A 16,442-nucleotide genomic window follows, 5' to 3' on the forward strand; every position below is an offset into this window, starting at 1 on the left:
CTTGTTAGAAAACAGCAAATTGTGCAAAGTGCTGAAAAGTTTCAGAAAAGGACATGACCATTCCAAAGTTTAGATGTCAAATTAAGTTCAGCTGTAAAAGTTGTAGTACATTTTAGGGTTATTGTGAAATTTTACCCGAAAGCCAAATATTCAAAACTTTCCTGTGAATAGTTTTTATGATAAACGTGAAGCGAATGAACAAGACATTGCCTTGTGAAAACATGACAATAATCAAACCAGCTCTCAATGTGCAGTGACACAAACATAATTAACACCCTAACTGGTGTCACTCTGTAGGACAGTTTGTATGTTGTTTGGATATATCTTCCAAATGCAGCTGTTAAAGATTACCTGCCTTTGTCATGTCATTGTGACAATGTCAGTGTGTTGTGGCCAAGTCGGTGTTGACTTTATGTCGCTGTTGACTAGCATTTGGCCTGCTCAAAAGGGTCAGCACAACCGGGTTCTCTAATCAAACACACTCAGCTATTTAAAGGAGTGATCGGAAAATTTGCTTGCACCCACGATGACCATGAGACGGCTCATCCTCTGCTGCCTTGTGGCACTGGCCAGTAAGTGGTTGTAAATGCAAATAATAATAATCCCATTTCAAAGAGATCCTCTTTCTAACATTGCCTCAACATTCTATTCTTTGCAGCATGTCAAAGCGACCGTTACGGTGAGTATTTCAGCATACTGGCGTCATTTTCTTGTCGTATTGTGTTACCATTTTTTTTCATTTGTATTTCTGAAAACTCATTCCAGAGTTCAGTCTGAACCCTAAGAAAACCTACGAATATCGGTATGAGGGACTGGTCAATTTTGGACTGGGTGTGCCAAACCTGGCCGAATCGGGGGCCAAACTAACATGCAAGCTCAAGATTCTTGGTGTGTCTGCGCAGAGCTTCCTTCTTCAGGTAGGCATGGCATATATATATATATATATATATATATATATATATATATATATATATATATATATATATATATATTTATATATGTGTGTGTGTATGGGTTAATAAGCACAATTGTTATGATGTTACAATGAGTTTAAAGCTGTCACAAGTCTCATAACAGTATTATGTTATTATCTACTCTGGATGAAAGATTTCAGATTTGGCCTTTGAGGAGTTTAACGGCTTCCCGGGGAAGAGCCGCTTCATTGCAGCCCCTAAAGTCGCTCAGCGCATCGGCACCCAGCTTGTCAAACCCTTCATGTTTGACTTTGCTGGTGGGCATGTGGGCAACATCCACGCCTCAGCTGAGGTATCCGACACCGTTGTCAACATCGTTAGAGGCATCCTCAGCTTCTTCCACATCACAGTCAAGACCACACAGAGATTCTACGAACTTGAGGAGGTGAGAATACATAATCGCTTCTGTATTCAATGCCCGTTAGTCTCATGAAGTGTTACTGAAAATGATTTCATTGTTAGGTTGACATTCACGGCATGTGTCAGAGTAATTACGCCATTGACGAAAACAAGGAAACAAAGGACATGACCATCACTCAGGTTGTGGATGTCGCTAACTGTAGGCAGAAGGCAGAGCGCTACAGAGGAATGGCCACAGCTGTGCTTGACGATATTTCCAAAAAGGTCTGTATGAGTCACATGACTGAAAGACCGTTTCATCATAAATCGCACAGAGAGGAATCACGTTTGGAAACTGGAGGGTAAAGACATGTCTAATTACATTTTATGAATATGATATGAGAAATAAAGTAACATTAAACTGAACACACACAAAAAGATCACATCGAAGAGTTATAGCATAAATTTTATTGTGTAAATCAACTGGCAGGTTTGGATTAGCCAATGATTGTTTGAAAACAAGCATTCAAAAAATATATATCTTTTCTACTAAGTCCTGTTTTTCCACTTATTTACTACATTACCTAAAAGTGTTGGTAAGTGTTGGCAAACTCATTTGAGCTTTATTGGCAGCTATTTTTGAACATGTTTACAAACATTTGAATGAATTTGAAAATGTGTTTGAATGCGTTAGCAAATATAATTGAACATATTCGTAAATTCATTCTTAACAAACTTGTAGACTAAATTTGAGCATTTTTATCCCAAATGCCACAGGTTATTGGCCTGTGCATGTACATATTCAGACCCATCAAGGAAATAAAATGTCACACAGATATTAAAAAAAAAAAATAATAATAATAACACTTTCCAATAACTGTTGTTCCCTAATTAAATTTTCAAAAATGTGGCTATATTGTTGGCCAAATCATTCAAACATTAAATCAATCATTAAATAAAAAAAGATGCAATTCAATGCCCCCCTGGCAGTGCTTTAAGTGGGGCTGTAGTCTAAATTTTAGACTCGAGCAAACGGGGACTTTGCATAAGCCAATTTAGTATCCTCTCTTGTTTATTTCCTGCACTCTGTTATATTCACATAACTCCTTGAGTAATTTGGGTACCCCCCAACTAAAAAATTAAAATAAAAGTAAGTTTAGGATATGGCGTAAGTGTTAGCAGCTATTTAGCGACAACTAATAAGAGGTTTGACTTATCTGTTTGTTTAATTTAATTATTATCTGTTTGCAATTATAGGTTTATTTATTTATGAATTCACTTAATGATCTGCTGTTACCCGTTGCTGAATTTATCTGGCAACAGTCGAATATGGGGAGTACATGCACTTATTCTTTTCTATTTATAACCTTTTCCCCTGGCATTATGGGAGGAAGAACGCCATCTTCTTGACATTTAGCCTGCTACTATGCTTAAATGTATTTTATTATAAACTTGCTCAAACTAGTTTGCCAGTCAAGAAATGTTAATCCGCAGTGGCAACTCCGCATTTCTGTACGTAAAGAACAAGCAACTGTTTCACTACAACAACCTAAACTGTGATGCGTGGTCCATTGCAGAGAGGGGATTCTATTGTTTCAACCATGCAATACGTTTACACAATCACACCAACAGCTGAGGGAGGCCTCATTTCCAAGGCTCGCGGCTTGGAGCAACAACACTTCAGTCCTTTCAATGTGAAGGGCGGAAGCTTCAAAATGAAAGCAACGTAAGAAAAGCCTAAATCTTAAATTTTGCTCACAGCGAAGGTTTACTTGCAATGCTGACTGCTTTCAATCATCCATCCTGTAGGAAAGAAATCGTGCTGCTCGATGTGAGAAACACACCTGCTGTTACCGGCACATATGGGCCACTGGAAGACAGAGGGAGCATTATTTACAAGTTTGTCGATGCAGGAGCACATATTCCCATCCTCATGCAGAACTTGGATGAAGCTGTATCAAAGGTAATGTTTCAAATATGAAATTTAAGTCAATCAAATGCACGGCCGTGGAAATAGAGTGTAGAAACACTAGTCAGGGGTGTGGTATGGCTTGTAGGACCAAACCTATCAGTCCGAGCTCCATAATCAACAGACAAAAAAAGTAATTTCTCTTTGCTTTTACAAGCAATGGCCCAATCAGAACTGCACCGCGAGTTTTCAACTTCTCACATCATGTATTTCATTATGTGGGTGCCAAAATGAAACACTACAGCACCATTTTATTATGTTGAAATGTTCTTCGCATTTCAATGTGCTTCTAGAAAGGAAGTTGTACCACCACATATTTTGATTGGGGCATTTTCCTTCTGCTGGATATTTGTCTTTTGTTATGTATATTTATTTATTCCCATGAGGTTAAGCGGCTAAAGAAAATGGATGGATGGATGGATGGATAGATTTATTTATGCTTAGTTCATCTTATTGTGCTCTATACAGAATAAGTATTTTATGAATAAATGGCAAAAAAATTAGCATAAAATGTCCATTCATTTCGTGGAATTTAACCATTTAACTTTGATCTTTACATCAAATGCATTTTACATCAAAGGGTAAGTATTAAAAAATTACATAAGGGAGTTAAAATTTCACCCAGAAGGTGACACAGCATGTGAAATTTCAACATGGCATGACGACTGAGTTATCACACTACCAGGAATGTGCCATGGCTTGGCTGAACTACTGTGAGTACGATGTGGAAGGAAATGACCCGATAATGGTCAAAAATACTTTGCAAGGCTTACGTAAATCGCAATATTGGGATGTTTATAGGGGACCGAAAAGGCAGTTATTTTATTTTGTTTATCCCTTTTTTCCCTCAGAAATATACAATTGTTCTTCAGGCCAGCGCACCAAAGGACACCAATTGTTTTTTTAAATTATTTACTGTACCATTATTTTACCAGTCTGGCCTTTTTGAGAATAGATTTTCCTCACGAGGACCCTTACCTAAACATGTTTTAACATCCCCACTATATATTAACTGCATTTCATTTCACTTTTATTTGATTGTACTTTTCATGAAAATCAAATAAGATACTCTATAATTAAATGTTTCTTCTCCCTGCAGGCGACTGAGTTGATCAAGCGGTTGGCTCAAGTCAATAACTATCAAATTGACAGCGCAACAACTGAGGATGTGATGAAGTTGTATCAACTCCTGCGACTGGTGCCATACGAAGGCTTAGAAGTTATGTGGAAGCAGTTTGCCGCACATGACGAGCACAGGTGGAGTATCTGAAAGTCATACAGCGTAAATCAGACTTACTGAACCCGTAAATTATACATTGTTCTATTTTTTGCCTCATCAAAATGACAAGGCAGAGATTTGTCAGTATGCTTTAATGGTTCACAATGTGTCAAAATCAAATCCACTTCAACAGAAAGAGTAATTAATGAATAGTTAATCCTCATTCAATTTAAAATGTCTTCACTCTGATACTTTTGTCTGATTAAAGCCGCATTATCATGTCGGGTTTGATTAAAGAAAGGTTAATCTAAAAGGCAGCTCTCCATTAAAACTAGGATAACCATTGACACTTTATATTTTATTAAAAAGCAACCCCTGACCTTTTTCTCTCCAACATGATTTAATTTAATTAGTTTTAAAGACAATCTTTGGCTTGAAAGATTAGAAATGTCTAATTAATTTCCTCTGCATTTGCCCTCATTAGACGGTGGTTTTTGGACACGATTGTGGAAGTTAACGATGCCAGGATCCTTAAATTCCTGCAAATGAGGTTCCAAGATAGAGACCTAACTGTATCTGAGGCCCTCCAAACGCTTTTGTTGGCCTTCAATCATCTTGAGGCTACTCCTGAGCTGATTGAGTTGGCCAAAGTGAGAATGAAATAAATTTGCAAAAAATTGCCTTCCAATCTTCTTCTACGACAATGTTGTTTTCTTTTCTTCTCAGGGCTTCCTGAGCCTGCCCTACAGTAGATCTAACACTTTTGTATGGCATACTGTGGCACTTTCTTATGGCTCTCTGGTGTACAAGCACTGCAGCTATTACACACCTTGCCCAGTGTCTGCAGTTCAGGTAAAAAAAAAAAAAAAAAGAAAAAAAAAAGCATTTTGCATTGCATTGGAATTTTGAATAATGTACTTTCACTTCTTGAAATTGTTTTCTAGTCTATCTAATCACCTAGACACCCTTAAGTCTACTCCTATACAAGTAGATTATTCAGAATCAAACTTTCAAACCTGTATTCTATTAAGAAATGTGATTTTGTTTGAAAGAAAATGGGCAGCTATTGACTAAGACACATATTTCATTCCCATTAGCCACTGCTGGACTTTGCGATGGACAGTCTGAAGAAAAACAACGAGGCAGACATGGTTTTGGCTCTGAAAGCTTTGGGCAATGCGGGTCATCCAGGCAGCATTAAAACCATCATGCGATTCCTCCCTGGAGTGTCTGCCAACCCAGTTGATCTCCCTCCTCGTGTCCTGAGTGCTGCTGTCCAGTCCTTGAGACTTATTGCTGCACGAGACCCACACAATGTAAGAACACAAAAAACAGAGGATAATGCCACAGCTCTAATATTTCAGATATACATAAATACTACTAGAGTATAAGTTCCCCAGTTAAATTCTTATCAAATAAGGTTTATATGTAGTTGTGCCAAAGTTGTTATTTCTGTCATCGAAGCATTTCGTCAGACCCGGTGTATGAAATCTTGTTATCGTGATGATAATATATTTTTCAGGTCCAAGACATCACCATGAGTCTTTACCTGCAAAAGGAGCTTCCAGCAGAGTTGCGCATGTTGGCCTTCATGATCTTGTTTGATACAAAGCCATCGATGGCGCTGGTGTTCACTGTGGCCGCACATCTGCAGGAGGAGAAGGACCTTCATGTTGTTAGTTTCACATACTCGTATATGAGAAGCATGGCCAGATCCAGAACTCCCGACAATCTATACCTGTGGGTGTCGCGGTTGAAAAATCAAGCACATAAGTCTGCGATACTTCTCAGAATTATAGAATGTTTTTTTGTGTTGTCTACAAAAGGTCTACCGCTTGTAACATAGCAGTGAAAATCCTGGCCCCCAAATTTGGTCGCCTCACCTATCGCTTCAGCAAGGCAATGCGTTTTGATGGGTTTAATGGTAGGTTCACATACAGCACAGTATTCGCTTGGAAGACGCAACATGATTTATTTATTTTCCCAATGCAGATGATCTACTCCTTGGCACAGCTGCAGAATTCTTCATGCTGAGAAATGCAACCGAAATCATCCCCACTGAAATTATGATGAAAGGAAAACTGTATTTTATCGGTAGAATCCTTCAGCTTTTGGAGGTAAAGTGTATAAAAAATGCCTTGACATATTGAAGGCAACTGTCCTCCATGAGTGATACTGAGATGTTTCCCTTTTTAGGTGGGTATACGTGCTGATGGAATCAATGACATTTTTGGCTCCATCATCACCGGATTAAAAGGAGATTTCAGTGACTTCCTGGCCATTTATCATCAGGTTGGGAGAGTGACAGCACCTCAAATTTTAATTCATTAATGAGATGCATCTCTGACAAATCTTATTGTTTGACTTTTTAAGCTTCAAAACTTGGAAACTCGAGGCAGTGACAAACCTCTTTTTAGCTTCTATTCCCGTGCTTCTGGACAAGAATGGTTCTTTGCGGATATCAACAGAGACTTGATTCGCAATATCATCAATGTGAGTACATAAATCACAATATACAGTCCAAAAATAATCCCACTGCAGTGTGTACTAAATATTTCGTTTCCGTGTGCAGGCTGTCAGTCCTTCAGCAGACAAAGACAGCCCTGTGTGGAAGGTCATTGGAAATTTACAGAAGGGAATTTCATGGCATCGAACAAAGGCTTTCTTAATCTTTGAGACTCGCTACTTCCAAGCTACCACTCTTGGTCTACCGCTGGAGATCAGCAAATATTACCATGTTCTTAATGGAATCACGGCGAACGGTGACAACGTCTTTTTAAAATCCCGCTCCATAATAATCTTGGAATTTCATCGTAAAGCTTCATTTTAAGTGTCAAATACTGACATGTTGTTTGTTGTTGTTTTTTAAGCAAAAGCTGCAGTAAATCCACCACTGAATGACCATTTTGGTCAGCTCTTGACTTCAGAACTTTCAATGGAGACCGATGGCTTTGTTGGGTGAAAAACATGTTCAATCATTTTCATAAGAAAACTTCATATCATTTCATTTTATTGCTTGAGTCAAACTTCTTCTTTTGTCATTACAGTTGCACAAAGGATGTTTGGCTGTCCTATGGTATCAACACAGAGCTTTTCCACAGTGGTGTTGAGTTGAAGAGCAAAATACAATATTCCATTCCGTGGAAGTTATCCGCCAGGGTTAACATCAAAGAAAGGAAATTTGAGCTTGACTTCCCTTTGAGCAAAAAGGAAGTTGAACTCATCGCAGTCCGGTAAGATTACGGGAGTGGTCAAGTATCCAAAAGTACTTAACAAAATAGTTCATCCTAATAATAATATTGGCTTTGTCACACCATAATTACTCTAGTGCTGTCAGGATAATAAAAAGTGAGATAAATTATGATCTTTAATCGTCTAATGGATGAACCTAATTAATTTCTTTGTCACCCAAAAATGTGCTTTTCCATTTTTTTCTCGATACATTATTGTGAATGATAAAAACCTTATATACAATCATATGTGTCTTTAATCATTTATTTTCTTTAACAGACCTCCAACTGATGCAGTTGTTGTAATTTATATTCGTTTTGACCATCAGGAAGAATGGTGTTGTTTTCTTTTGTCAGTTGCCAAATAATTAGAATATAACATTAAAATAAAACATTGGCCCTCCTATCCATCGAAGACTTGCTCAAACGCAGTGTGATTGAGTTTAGTTTTTAACGTGTCTTTGTTGCTATAGTTAGCTGTGGCAGCTGGGTGCTTTGCATTTATGGGATAGCCTAAAATCTGAAGCTGCTTCTTTGATATGCAAGCTCCTTCTTAGAGAAAACACCTTTATCAAAGGTGTCTGGGTGTTTTTTTTTTTTTTTTTTTAATTCACCATTCAATCGCACTGTCAACTCTCACATTCTCTTCCACTTTTAAATCTTTATTTCTTCCTCACACCCACAACAGGAGCATTTCAAGTTAGACAGTAAACCTTTGATTAACATGATTAAAAAAAAGCAATATTTTGACTAAAATTGATTGCAATCAATAGACCTAAAAGATTATAAAATATATATATATATTTTGCTCCAACTGAAGCCAGTCAGAATATTTTTCACATGGGCTTTTGAGGCACAGCGGTCACATCTAACAACATCTATTTGTTCCAAAGCAGCACAACAAGTTAATTAGCTAAATAACTTGCACAGGGGAATTTGTGTTACCTCACTGATTAATTGTTTGTTTGGAGGCCATTCAACAGGCCAAGATGTGTGTGCATGGGTTTACACACTTTGGCATGTTTCTCGTGCTGTGCGGCCGCTGGTTGTAATTCAATTGGCTCACTCAAGACGGTTTTATTTCCTTTCAGAAGTTTGAGTTGTTGAGTAGTATTATTTCCGAATGTCAGAAGTGTAATTATGGAGTGTATAAAATCCATAATTAGCATAAACTGAAAAGCATTTTTGCAGTGTGAAGTCAAATGATCTTGCTCACAAAAAGACCCATAACTCCCATCACCAATGTTGCCTGGATCAGTGTGGCATCTATGTCTTGGTGTGCTTTACGCATCATTTGAGTTTTGGCACCGAAGCAGCTAACAAAACAATAAATGAGTGATTTAGACAGAAAATATGCGCATAAAAATAGATACAGAATAAACGTTGTCCTGTTCTTTTTCCGACCAACAGCTCTGACGTATATGCAGTCTCCAGGAACATTGAAGCACCAACTTTGCCTAAAATGACCCCCATCATCCCCAAAGCTATGGACGCTAACAATGAAATTGTCCGAAAGGAACCGACAGTTGTGAATCTTGAAACTGCAGAACAGGTAACATCAATTCCATCGGGAGAATCAATTACAAATGTAACCCGAGGGTGTCTAATTGGGTTCTCTTCAAACAGATGCAGAAGCCCAACGATTGGCATCCAAAAGACAAAATATGCACCAATAATAACATTTATGGAGCAGTTTTGTGCATCGAATCCGAGCTGAGACGAGCATATTACCATGAAGAGTACCCCTTGTACTACCTTCTGGGATTCAGCAATGTAGCACTTAAAGCAGTACCAAGTAGACTTCAAGACTCAGAAACATTATAAGATCCGATGCTAAAAACTATCATCCAATGTCTCTAACAGTGTACTTCTCTTCTTCAAGGTCAGGCAAACAAAGTGGTTGACAAGATCCGATTTGAGGTCAATGCTGGGCCAAGCCAATATCACACCAGCACCCAAGAACTCCTTGAGAATCTACGAAAGCTTTCAATGGTGTCAAACTACCCGAGAATGCTTAAGGTTCCATTTCACTTTTCAGCTTATAACATGATTGTGCTACTTGGTTGGTTACAGGTAGCCGTACAAAAAGTACAACCATCATCAGAATCCGATTCAAGCGAAACTGATCTTGAGATGGGCCCTTCGGGCAAGGTAACGTGAACAAAAAACACAATCTACAATCCGCTCTAAAATATTTGTCCCACCTTTAAATGATTAGGAATTTAAGGTGTTGTGTGCATTTACTCCGTAAAATGCTCACAATTTAAATCTATTCATTTATTAGTGGTTCATTATTACTGCCATTATTGCTCTATCATTATGTTTTTGTTTAATTGCCTACATATTATTTGCTCGATTATGGAATGTAGTCTGCGCAGGGAAGTGAACAAGAATAAGAATTTCATTGTGTGGTACTACTATGCATATGACAATAAAACTCTTGAATATCTTGAATTTATCCCAACCTGCACAATTGGCCCCTCTTCGTTTGCAAAAAAATCTCCATCCAGTAGCCTCGTTTGTTCCAAAATATAATTGCCTCCACCTACAAACGCAAAAGTGTGTCCTCAAATTCATTTGTAATTATGCCAGAAGAAGATTTTTTTTTGTTTTTGTTTATTTCTGGCACTGGCTAAAGGAAGGATACAACTTTATTTAAGAGTGCAAATTATAATAGCAACTCGTGTCACATTTTGCAATAAACAAGAAAAGCCTACAACACAAGACAAGAACAAAACAAAAGGCAAAATTCAAAGCCTGGCAGTGGCGATACGACCACAGTCTTGTTCACCGTGGAGCTGTATGATTTTGTTTTTATGGGGAAAAAAATGGGAAAGTGCAGAAGACTGGGCAAAACGCCGAAATTTACAGTACCTCCTGTTTGCAATAAGTCTGGATACAGTTAAGCTATGAGCAAATGCTAATAAATTTGTCCTTCTCCGATTCCCAATCAGCTGAATTTGACACTTGATCCTTATAGATCATAGTTACTGCTTAGATGAACACACCAAACAAACAAAAAAATATTCTTGTTTTTGTTTCCACAGGTCTTCAACTCAACACCTGAAGCTATTTTCAACATCAGAGCTCTTGCAGTGAGCGGGAATGATAAGCCTGAAGGTTATGAAACAGCTGTGTACTACACACCTATGACTAACATGAGGAGCACACAACTCATCGTGTCCCAGGTGGGAGACAATACCAACTGGAAAATGTGTATGGACACCGTGCTGGATGGCCGTGCGGACGCAAAGGTAGGTAGACCTCAAACACACGACGTTTGCAAATATTTGTAGAATGGAGACTCTCAATCATAGGGCACACATAGAAATAAACATTCACATCCACATCATCACTGTCTGATAATGCATGAAGGCATATACTGCCCATATCATGCTACTTTAAACTTTATACAGTTAAAAATAGTTACTTACTGAATATTTTCTCTGACACATTGGTTATTCATTTTCTCATGGAATGTATGGGATTTTGCAAACTTCTGACGCAGCGTAAAATATAAACCTTCAAGTTTACATAAGTAAATTTTGCAAATAAAAAAACAATACCCATTAAATATATACAGGTCATGTTATTTATTGAATTTCAATTGTTTTTACACATAACAGGTCAAGAAGTTCAATCTATTACCTGTATAAAATACAGAGCTTTGAACGAAAAATCATTGTAAGTAAATAATAAAAAATCCCATCCGTGTCTCTTCATAAAGTCAACAATTAAAGTATGAATCTAAAAATGAGGGTGTTGAATAATGAAAATAATAAAAAAAAAAAAACCACTGAATTATGTGTTGTGAATAGTGGTCAGTACGATTTTGAATTAGGAGTATACTAGGGTTAAAGTCATCATAATGTGTTTCGTGTTGGTATTTGGCATATGACACGGTGGCAACCCCAGCCAAGAGTCATGTGTCAAATTTGGCTGATGTCTCCGTGTTTGGTCCAGGCAAACCTTAGATGGGGAGCTGAATGTCAGACCTTTGAAATGTCAGTGAGTGCCAATACTGCACGTCAGCCTGGTTCCAAACCAACGCTGAGGGCCAAAGTCCAATGGACCAGAATTCCAGAAACCATGACAGAGTTTTTCAGAGGGTGAGGACACAAGCAAAGGAGAATGAAATTTTTTCTCTAAGAACATGTTGTGTCTCTTAAATGCTGTTTCTCAAAGTGACTTTTCGTAAAAGGTGCTCTTTACCCCTCACAGTATAAAGACCTACATCCCAGGTATAGCTTTTCTTCTTGGCTTCAACCAGAGGTTTGATACGAATCCAAAGCAGGAACTTTCTGCTTCAGTTGTTGTCACCTCAGCAGACAGCCTCGACCTGAAGGTTCAGTTCCCAGAGGTGCGTACTTCTATGACCTTTTCACCTCATGTATAACTGAAGTAATTAAACACATTTCTTTGTGTTTTCATTAGTATACAATCTCCCGCCAATCTATCCCTGTTCCTCTGCCACGTGGCACTCTTCAGGAAATGCAATACAACGCTAGAAACACAACAGTCTAAAGCAATGGATATGTACGTATAATACCAAGTGAGCAACAGTTATGTGTGTGCTGTTTCATGAATACAAGTTGAAGTGTGTGTTTTTTTATTTTTTTTCCCTGCAGACAGCAGCACGAGGAGAATTCAAAAAAGAAGAGAACATTTTAACCACTGTGAAGAATGGCAGCATCACAAATTACATATCAGTAATCTCTCAAATGTCACTGCTTTGGAAATAACTTGTAAAAGGTTCTGATTTATTAGTTCAAGAGCATGTCAATATTTGAACAAACGTCTCCGGAGAAGTTTCAGTTCTGTGTCCAAAAGCCTCTCATTGTCATCTCAGAGGAATTTATGTTTCAATCTGATTCAGTTCAGCAAGTTCAGACAAATATTGCACATACTTCCAATAACTTGACACTACCATCATCACCGATGTGCAGTACAAATGAGAAATATAATACCAAGGTGCAATTCTTTTGTTAAAGCTGCAATAGTTTCTATGGTGTGTGTGTGTGTGTTTTTTTTTTTTCTTTCAGCCATGGAGAGCAAATAGTCCCTAGCCTTGATGTGCTCTAAACTTTTAAAAAAAAGCGATAAGATGGCAACCTGACTTTTGGGTGGTTTCATCTAAAAAGATACAGATATTTACTAGGTCTGGATGACCTTTTCTCTTTGATGATCCACAAATACTGTTTGCAGATACTGCAATACAATGTCACTTTGCTTGCTATTAAAGTAGGGTGCTGTGCCCTTTTGGGAAAACAAAAAAAATAATTACATATTATACAACCTTGTTTCCAATACTTGGGAAAACATGAACTGGCTATAATTACAAGATAGACAAAATAAAAGTAAATGAGTGTTGCATGCTATGATAAAACCCGTTCAGGTTTTTATTCACAACTGTATAATAACCCCCCCACACACACACATACATACACACATACATACATACATACATACATACATACATACACACACACACACACACATACATATATATATATATATATATATATATATATATATATATATATATATATATATATATATATATATATATATATATATGTGTGTGTGGTGGGTAGGTAGGTAGGTAGGTAGGTAGGTAGATAGATAGATAGACAGACAGACAGACAGACAGACAGACAGACAGACACAGATAGATAGATAGATAGATAGATAGATAGATAGATAGATAGATAGATAGATAGATAGATAGATAGATAGATAGATAGATAGATAGATAGATAGATAGATAGATAGATAGATAGATAGATAGATAGATAGATAGATAGATAGATAGATAGATAGATAGATAATCTGCGGGAGTCATTCCATTTTTGTACAACTAAGTCTCAACTAGCCATGACAACAAATTGTATGTGTCATTGCCAGGGATAATTAGTGCCTCCTTTTAAACAAGGACTGCCTGTCCTCAATACGTATGGAGCCACATGGCCTGCCTGCACTGATTCAGCCAGATGGTGCTCGGCTGTAGAGAGTCGACATTGCAGGATGAGCGCAATTGTAATGGTGTCATTATGTTTCATTTAAATCTCTAATATGATGTGGGCTGTCAAGAGACACTTGACCGTCCAATTCAAATGTGTTATGTCAAAATCAAGATTCACGTGTCCTCCTGTTGTCTCCACTGACTGACCTTGCACTCACACGACCTAAAGATGAGTGAACTTAATTGGTAGAAAAAAAAAGAAACATGACTGTGAATGACCGATCAAGTTGTTTGGAGGAGCTCGGCTTTGCACTTTTCTCCTACTTTGCTGGTTGTTGAGATGGTGATTAGCCTCATTAGGCATCTTATATAGCCATCAGAGAAGAGCTGACAACAAAACAATGACTGCAGATATACTCTAGCGGGGCAGTTGTACTGCTGTGTGTTTGTCAAATGAGAAGAAGAAAGGCCATTTAGGCTTTAGACTGCATGGTTAAAGTGTCACAATAATATAACTACTTTGTGCTCCCTAATTACCTAATTTTACTACACATAATGGCAGCATAAAGAGATTTTAAAAAAATGGAATAGGCTATTCTCAGATTGTTATCAGGCATCTTTCAGATATGGATAATAACCTGTACATATTGGACAACTGCCCATGTGATTATGGTGAACCATACAATCAGATATACATAGTGGTGAATGGTCAAGGCCATTATAATTAGGCTATAGCTGGTGTATGACATAACATGACCAAAGCTTCCACATTTGTCATCTTTGGTAGCTCTGTGGTGACATCTTATGTTACCAAATCATTTGAAGTTCTCATGGGAGCTATTTCAGGTTTCCCTGTGCACACAATGCAGAAGTAGATTGTGCACATATATGGATAGAATTCTTATGGTGGAACCATGCCAATTTACTTGACCATTTTCTGGATCTAAACCTCTTGCGGGTCAATGTGCAAACGTATAAGCTAACTGATTTTCAGTGGTACACCCACTATGCAACCCTCCAAGGAGGTCTCCATTTTTTTCTGCCGGAAGCCCAAAAGTTGAAATTGTAATAAAAGTATGAATAAAGGAAAGTAGTCAATAATGTTGTTGTAATCAGCATGCTAGCACAGGATTTTAGCCTACTTGTAACTAGCAAAATAAATGAAGATGTGAATACAGGACTGCCCGTCAATGCTGCTAATTTTACACATCTTACCTCGAAAAATGTGAGTCATCCTGAAACATGTTTTCTCTAGGAAATCTAATTTGAAACTTTTGAATGCATTGACAGTAACAGAACAATTTTATTTTCAAAGTAAGAGCAAATCAATTGGAATATGATATACCATGTTGCTAAATTGTGCATATTTCTCATTTACAAACATTTTTATGGCTTAATTTTGTCAAGTTTTACATGGATACACATAGTCCTAAATAACATAACTTTTCAGCAGACAAGCCAGAAATAAACCAGATGGTGTTACATGATCTGTTTTCTGGAGTTGCTGAATAAAATAAACCTAGAGAAAACACTACAAAGGTAGTTCGAAATCATGTATGGAGGGCACAAATCGCTAAGTCTCATTTTTTCTTCACCCAAAAGTACTTTGCACTGGTTAGGGGATACTTGGCTGAAAATAACATTTCATGGGGGTGCATCAGTGAAAAAATGTTTGAAAACCACTGTACTTGTACAAAGCACCCTGGCAAATAGTTTGAGTGTGCTGTCACATGCAAATTATAGTCACGCTGTGAAAAGATTCAGATGATGTGAGAATGTATATGCTGAAAACATGATTGGTAAATCAATATTTTTATGTATTTGTTACCTGTAGTTGCATCACCATGGCACCATGCTGTTTGCCATCAGCAATGTTTTGGATAGCAAGATTGGATTCTCTCCATACTCAAACCAAATACAACAACATTGACTGGTTGATTTTGTCAGCACTGTTCAATTAAAGGGGTGTTTTTATTTAAGATTTTATCCAACTGATTTTTTTTAGAGACTACACAAGTAAATCATCAAATGCTTGTGTAATGTTTTTCTGGTGCGTTTAGTGCATTTGTCTTCATGTCGTCTCGTCTCAATGTGTGTACCATTCATGGTTTTACTCTTTTTGCACCTGACCAAACCAATCATGCCGTCCTTGTCCACATTGTATGGCTCAAGTGAGCATGCCTTTTGTCTGCACAAGCATTACACACACTCAAAATAAGAAACGGTCAGGAAAGGAAATATCATTGTAAAATTGAACTGGCAGAAATGTGCCTTGAAGCGGATATTTTTGACAACAGACTGAGCATTTTATTGGTAGTTTGTAAAAAAAAATGGAGGACATGCTTTTTGTGAGCATTGTCGTAATAGAAATGATTTTTCCACAGCAGAGTGTACATTGACTGAACCACTACTGCATCCAGTATTTGATCATTTTTTTGAGCTCGCATAAATTCATCTGACGGGTAATGAGAAAGCCTGGCATGCTTCTTATGCCATTTTCATTCATTTTGTTCGAGTTAATGTGAAAAGGGAGCGTGTTAACATTGTGCTTGGAAGTGATGCTTTTCAAAAACTAATTTAAAAAAAATTACCCCCTTTTCTGATTGTGTTATCATTATCACAAAATGATGGTCATCATGTAAAACCTGAAAGGATAGTTTATTGCTCTTTGGCAGCAAAAACAAACGCGTGTTTGTGTTGAGCACTAGAGGACAGTATTTACCAGATATGAAAATATGCCTGGCGTCAG

At 37.5% G+C, this 16,442-nt stretch overlaps 1 protein-coding gene across 1 annotated transcript; it reads left to right on the forward strand.

Moving 5' to 3' along the window:
- Positions 1–532: 532 nt before the first annotated feature.
- Positions 533–12,737, forward strand: vtg3 (vitellogenin 3, phosvitinless). Its single transcript, XM_088425132.1, has 28 exons — positions 533–572; positions 659–679; positions 766–917; positions 1,108–1,359; positions 1,437–1,598; positions 2,891–3,039; positions 3,123–3,276; positions 4,382–4,539; positions 4,986–5,151; positions 5,228–5,353; positions 5,599–5,817; positions 6,024–6,241; positions 6,328–6,425; positions 6,494–6,618; positions 6,698–6,793; positions 6,875–6,994; positions 7,074–7,263; positions 7,372–7,459; positions 7,549–7,734; positions 9,142–9,283; positions 9,358–9,526; positions 9,614–9,736; positions 9,833–9,882; positions 10,779–10,985; positions 11,695–11,840; positions 11,953–12,091; positions 12,166–12,267; positions 12,360–12,737. The coding sequence occupies exons 1-27, from the start codon at positions 533–535 to the stop codon at positions 12,253–12,255; spliced, it is 3,786 nt and encodes a 1,261-aa protein (XP_088281258.1). The 3' UTR covers positions 12,256–12,267; positions 12,360–12,737.
- Positions 12,738–16,442: the final 3,705 nt, after the last annotated feature.

Source organism: Hippichthys cyanospilos, chromosome 10 (genome assembly GCF_059441005.1).
Source record: "Hippichthys cyanospilos isolate Australia breed blue-spotted pipefish chromosome 10, RoL_Hcya_1.0, whole genome shotgun sequence".
NCBI lineage: Eukaryota > Metazoa > Chordata > Actinopteri > Syngnathiformes > Syngnathidae > Hippichthys > Hippichthys cyanospilos.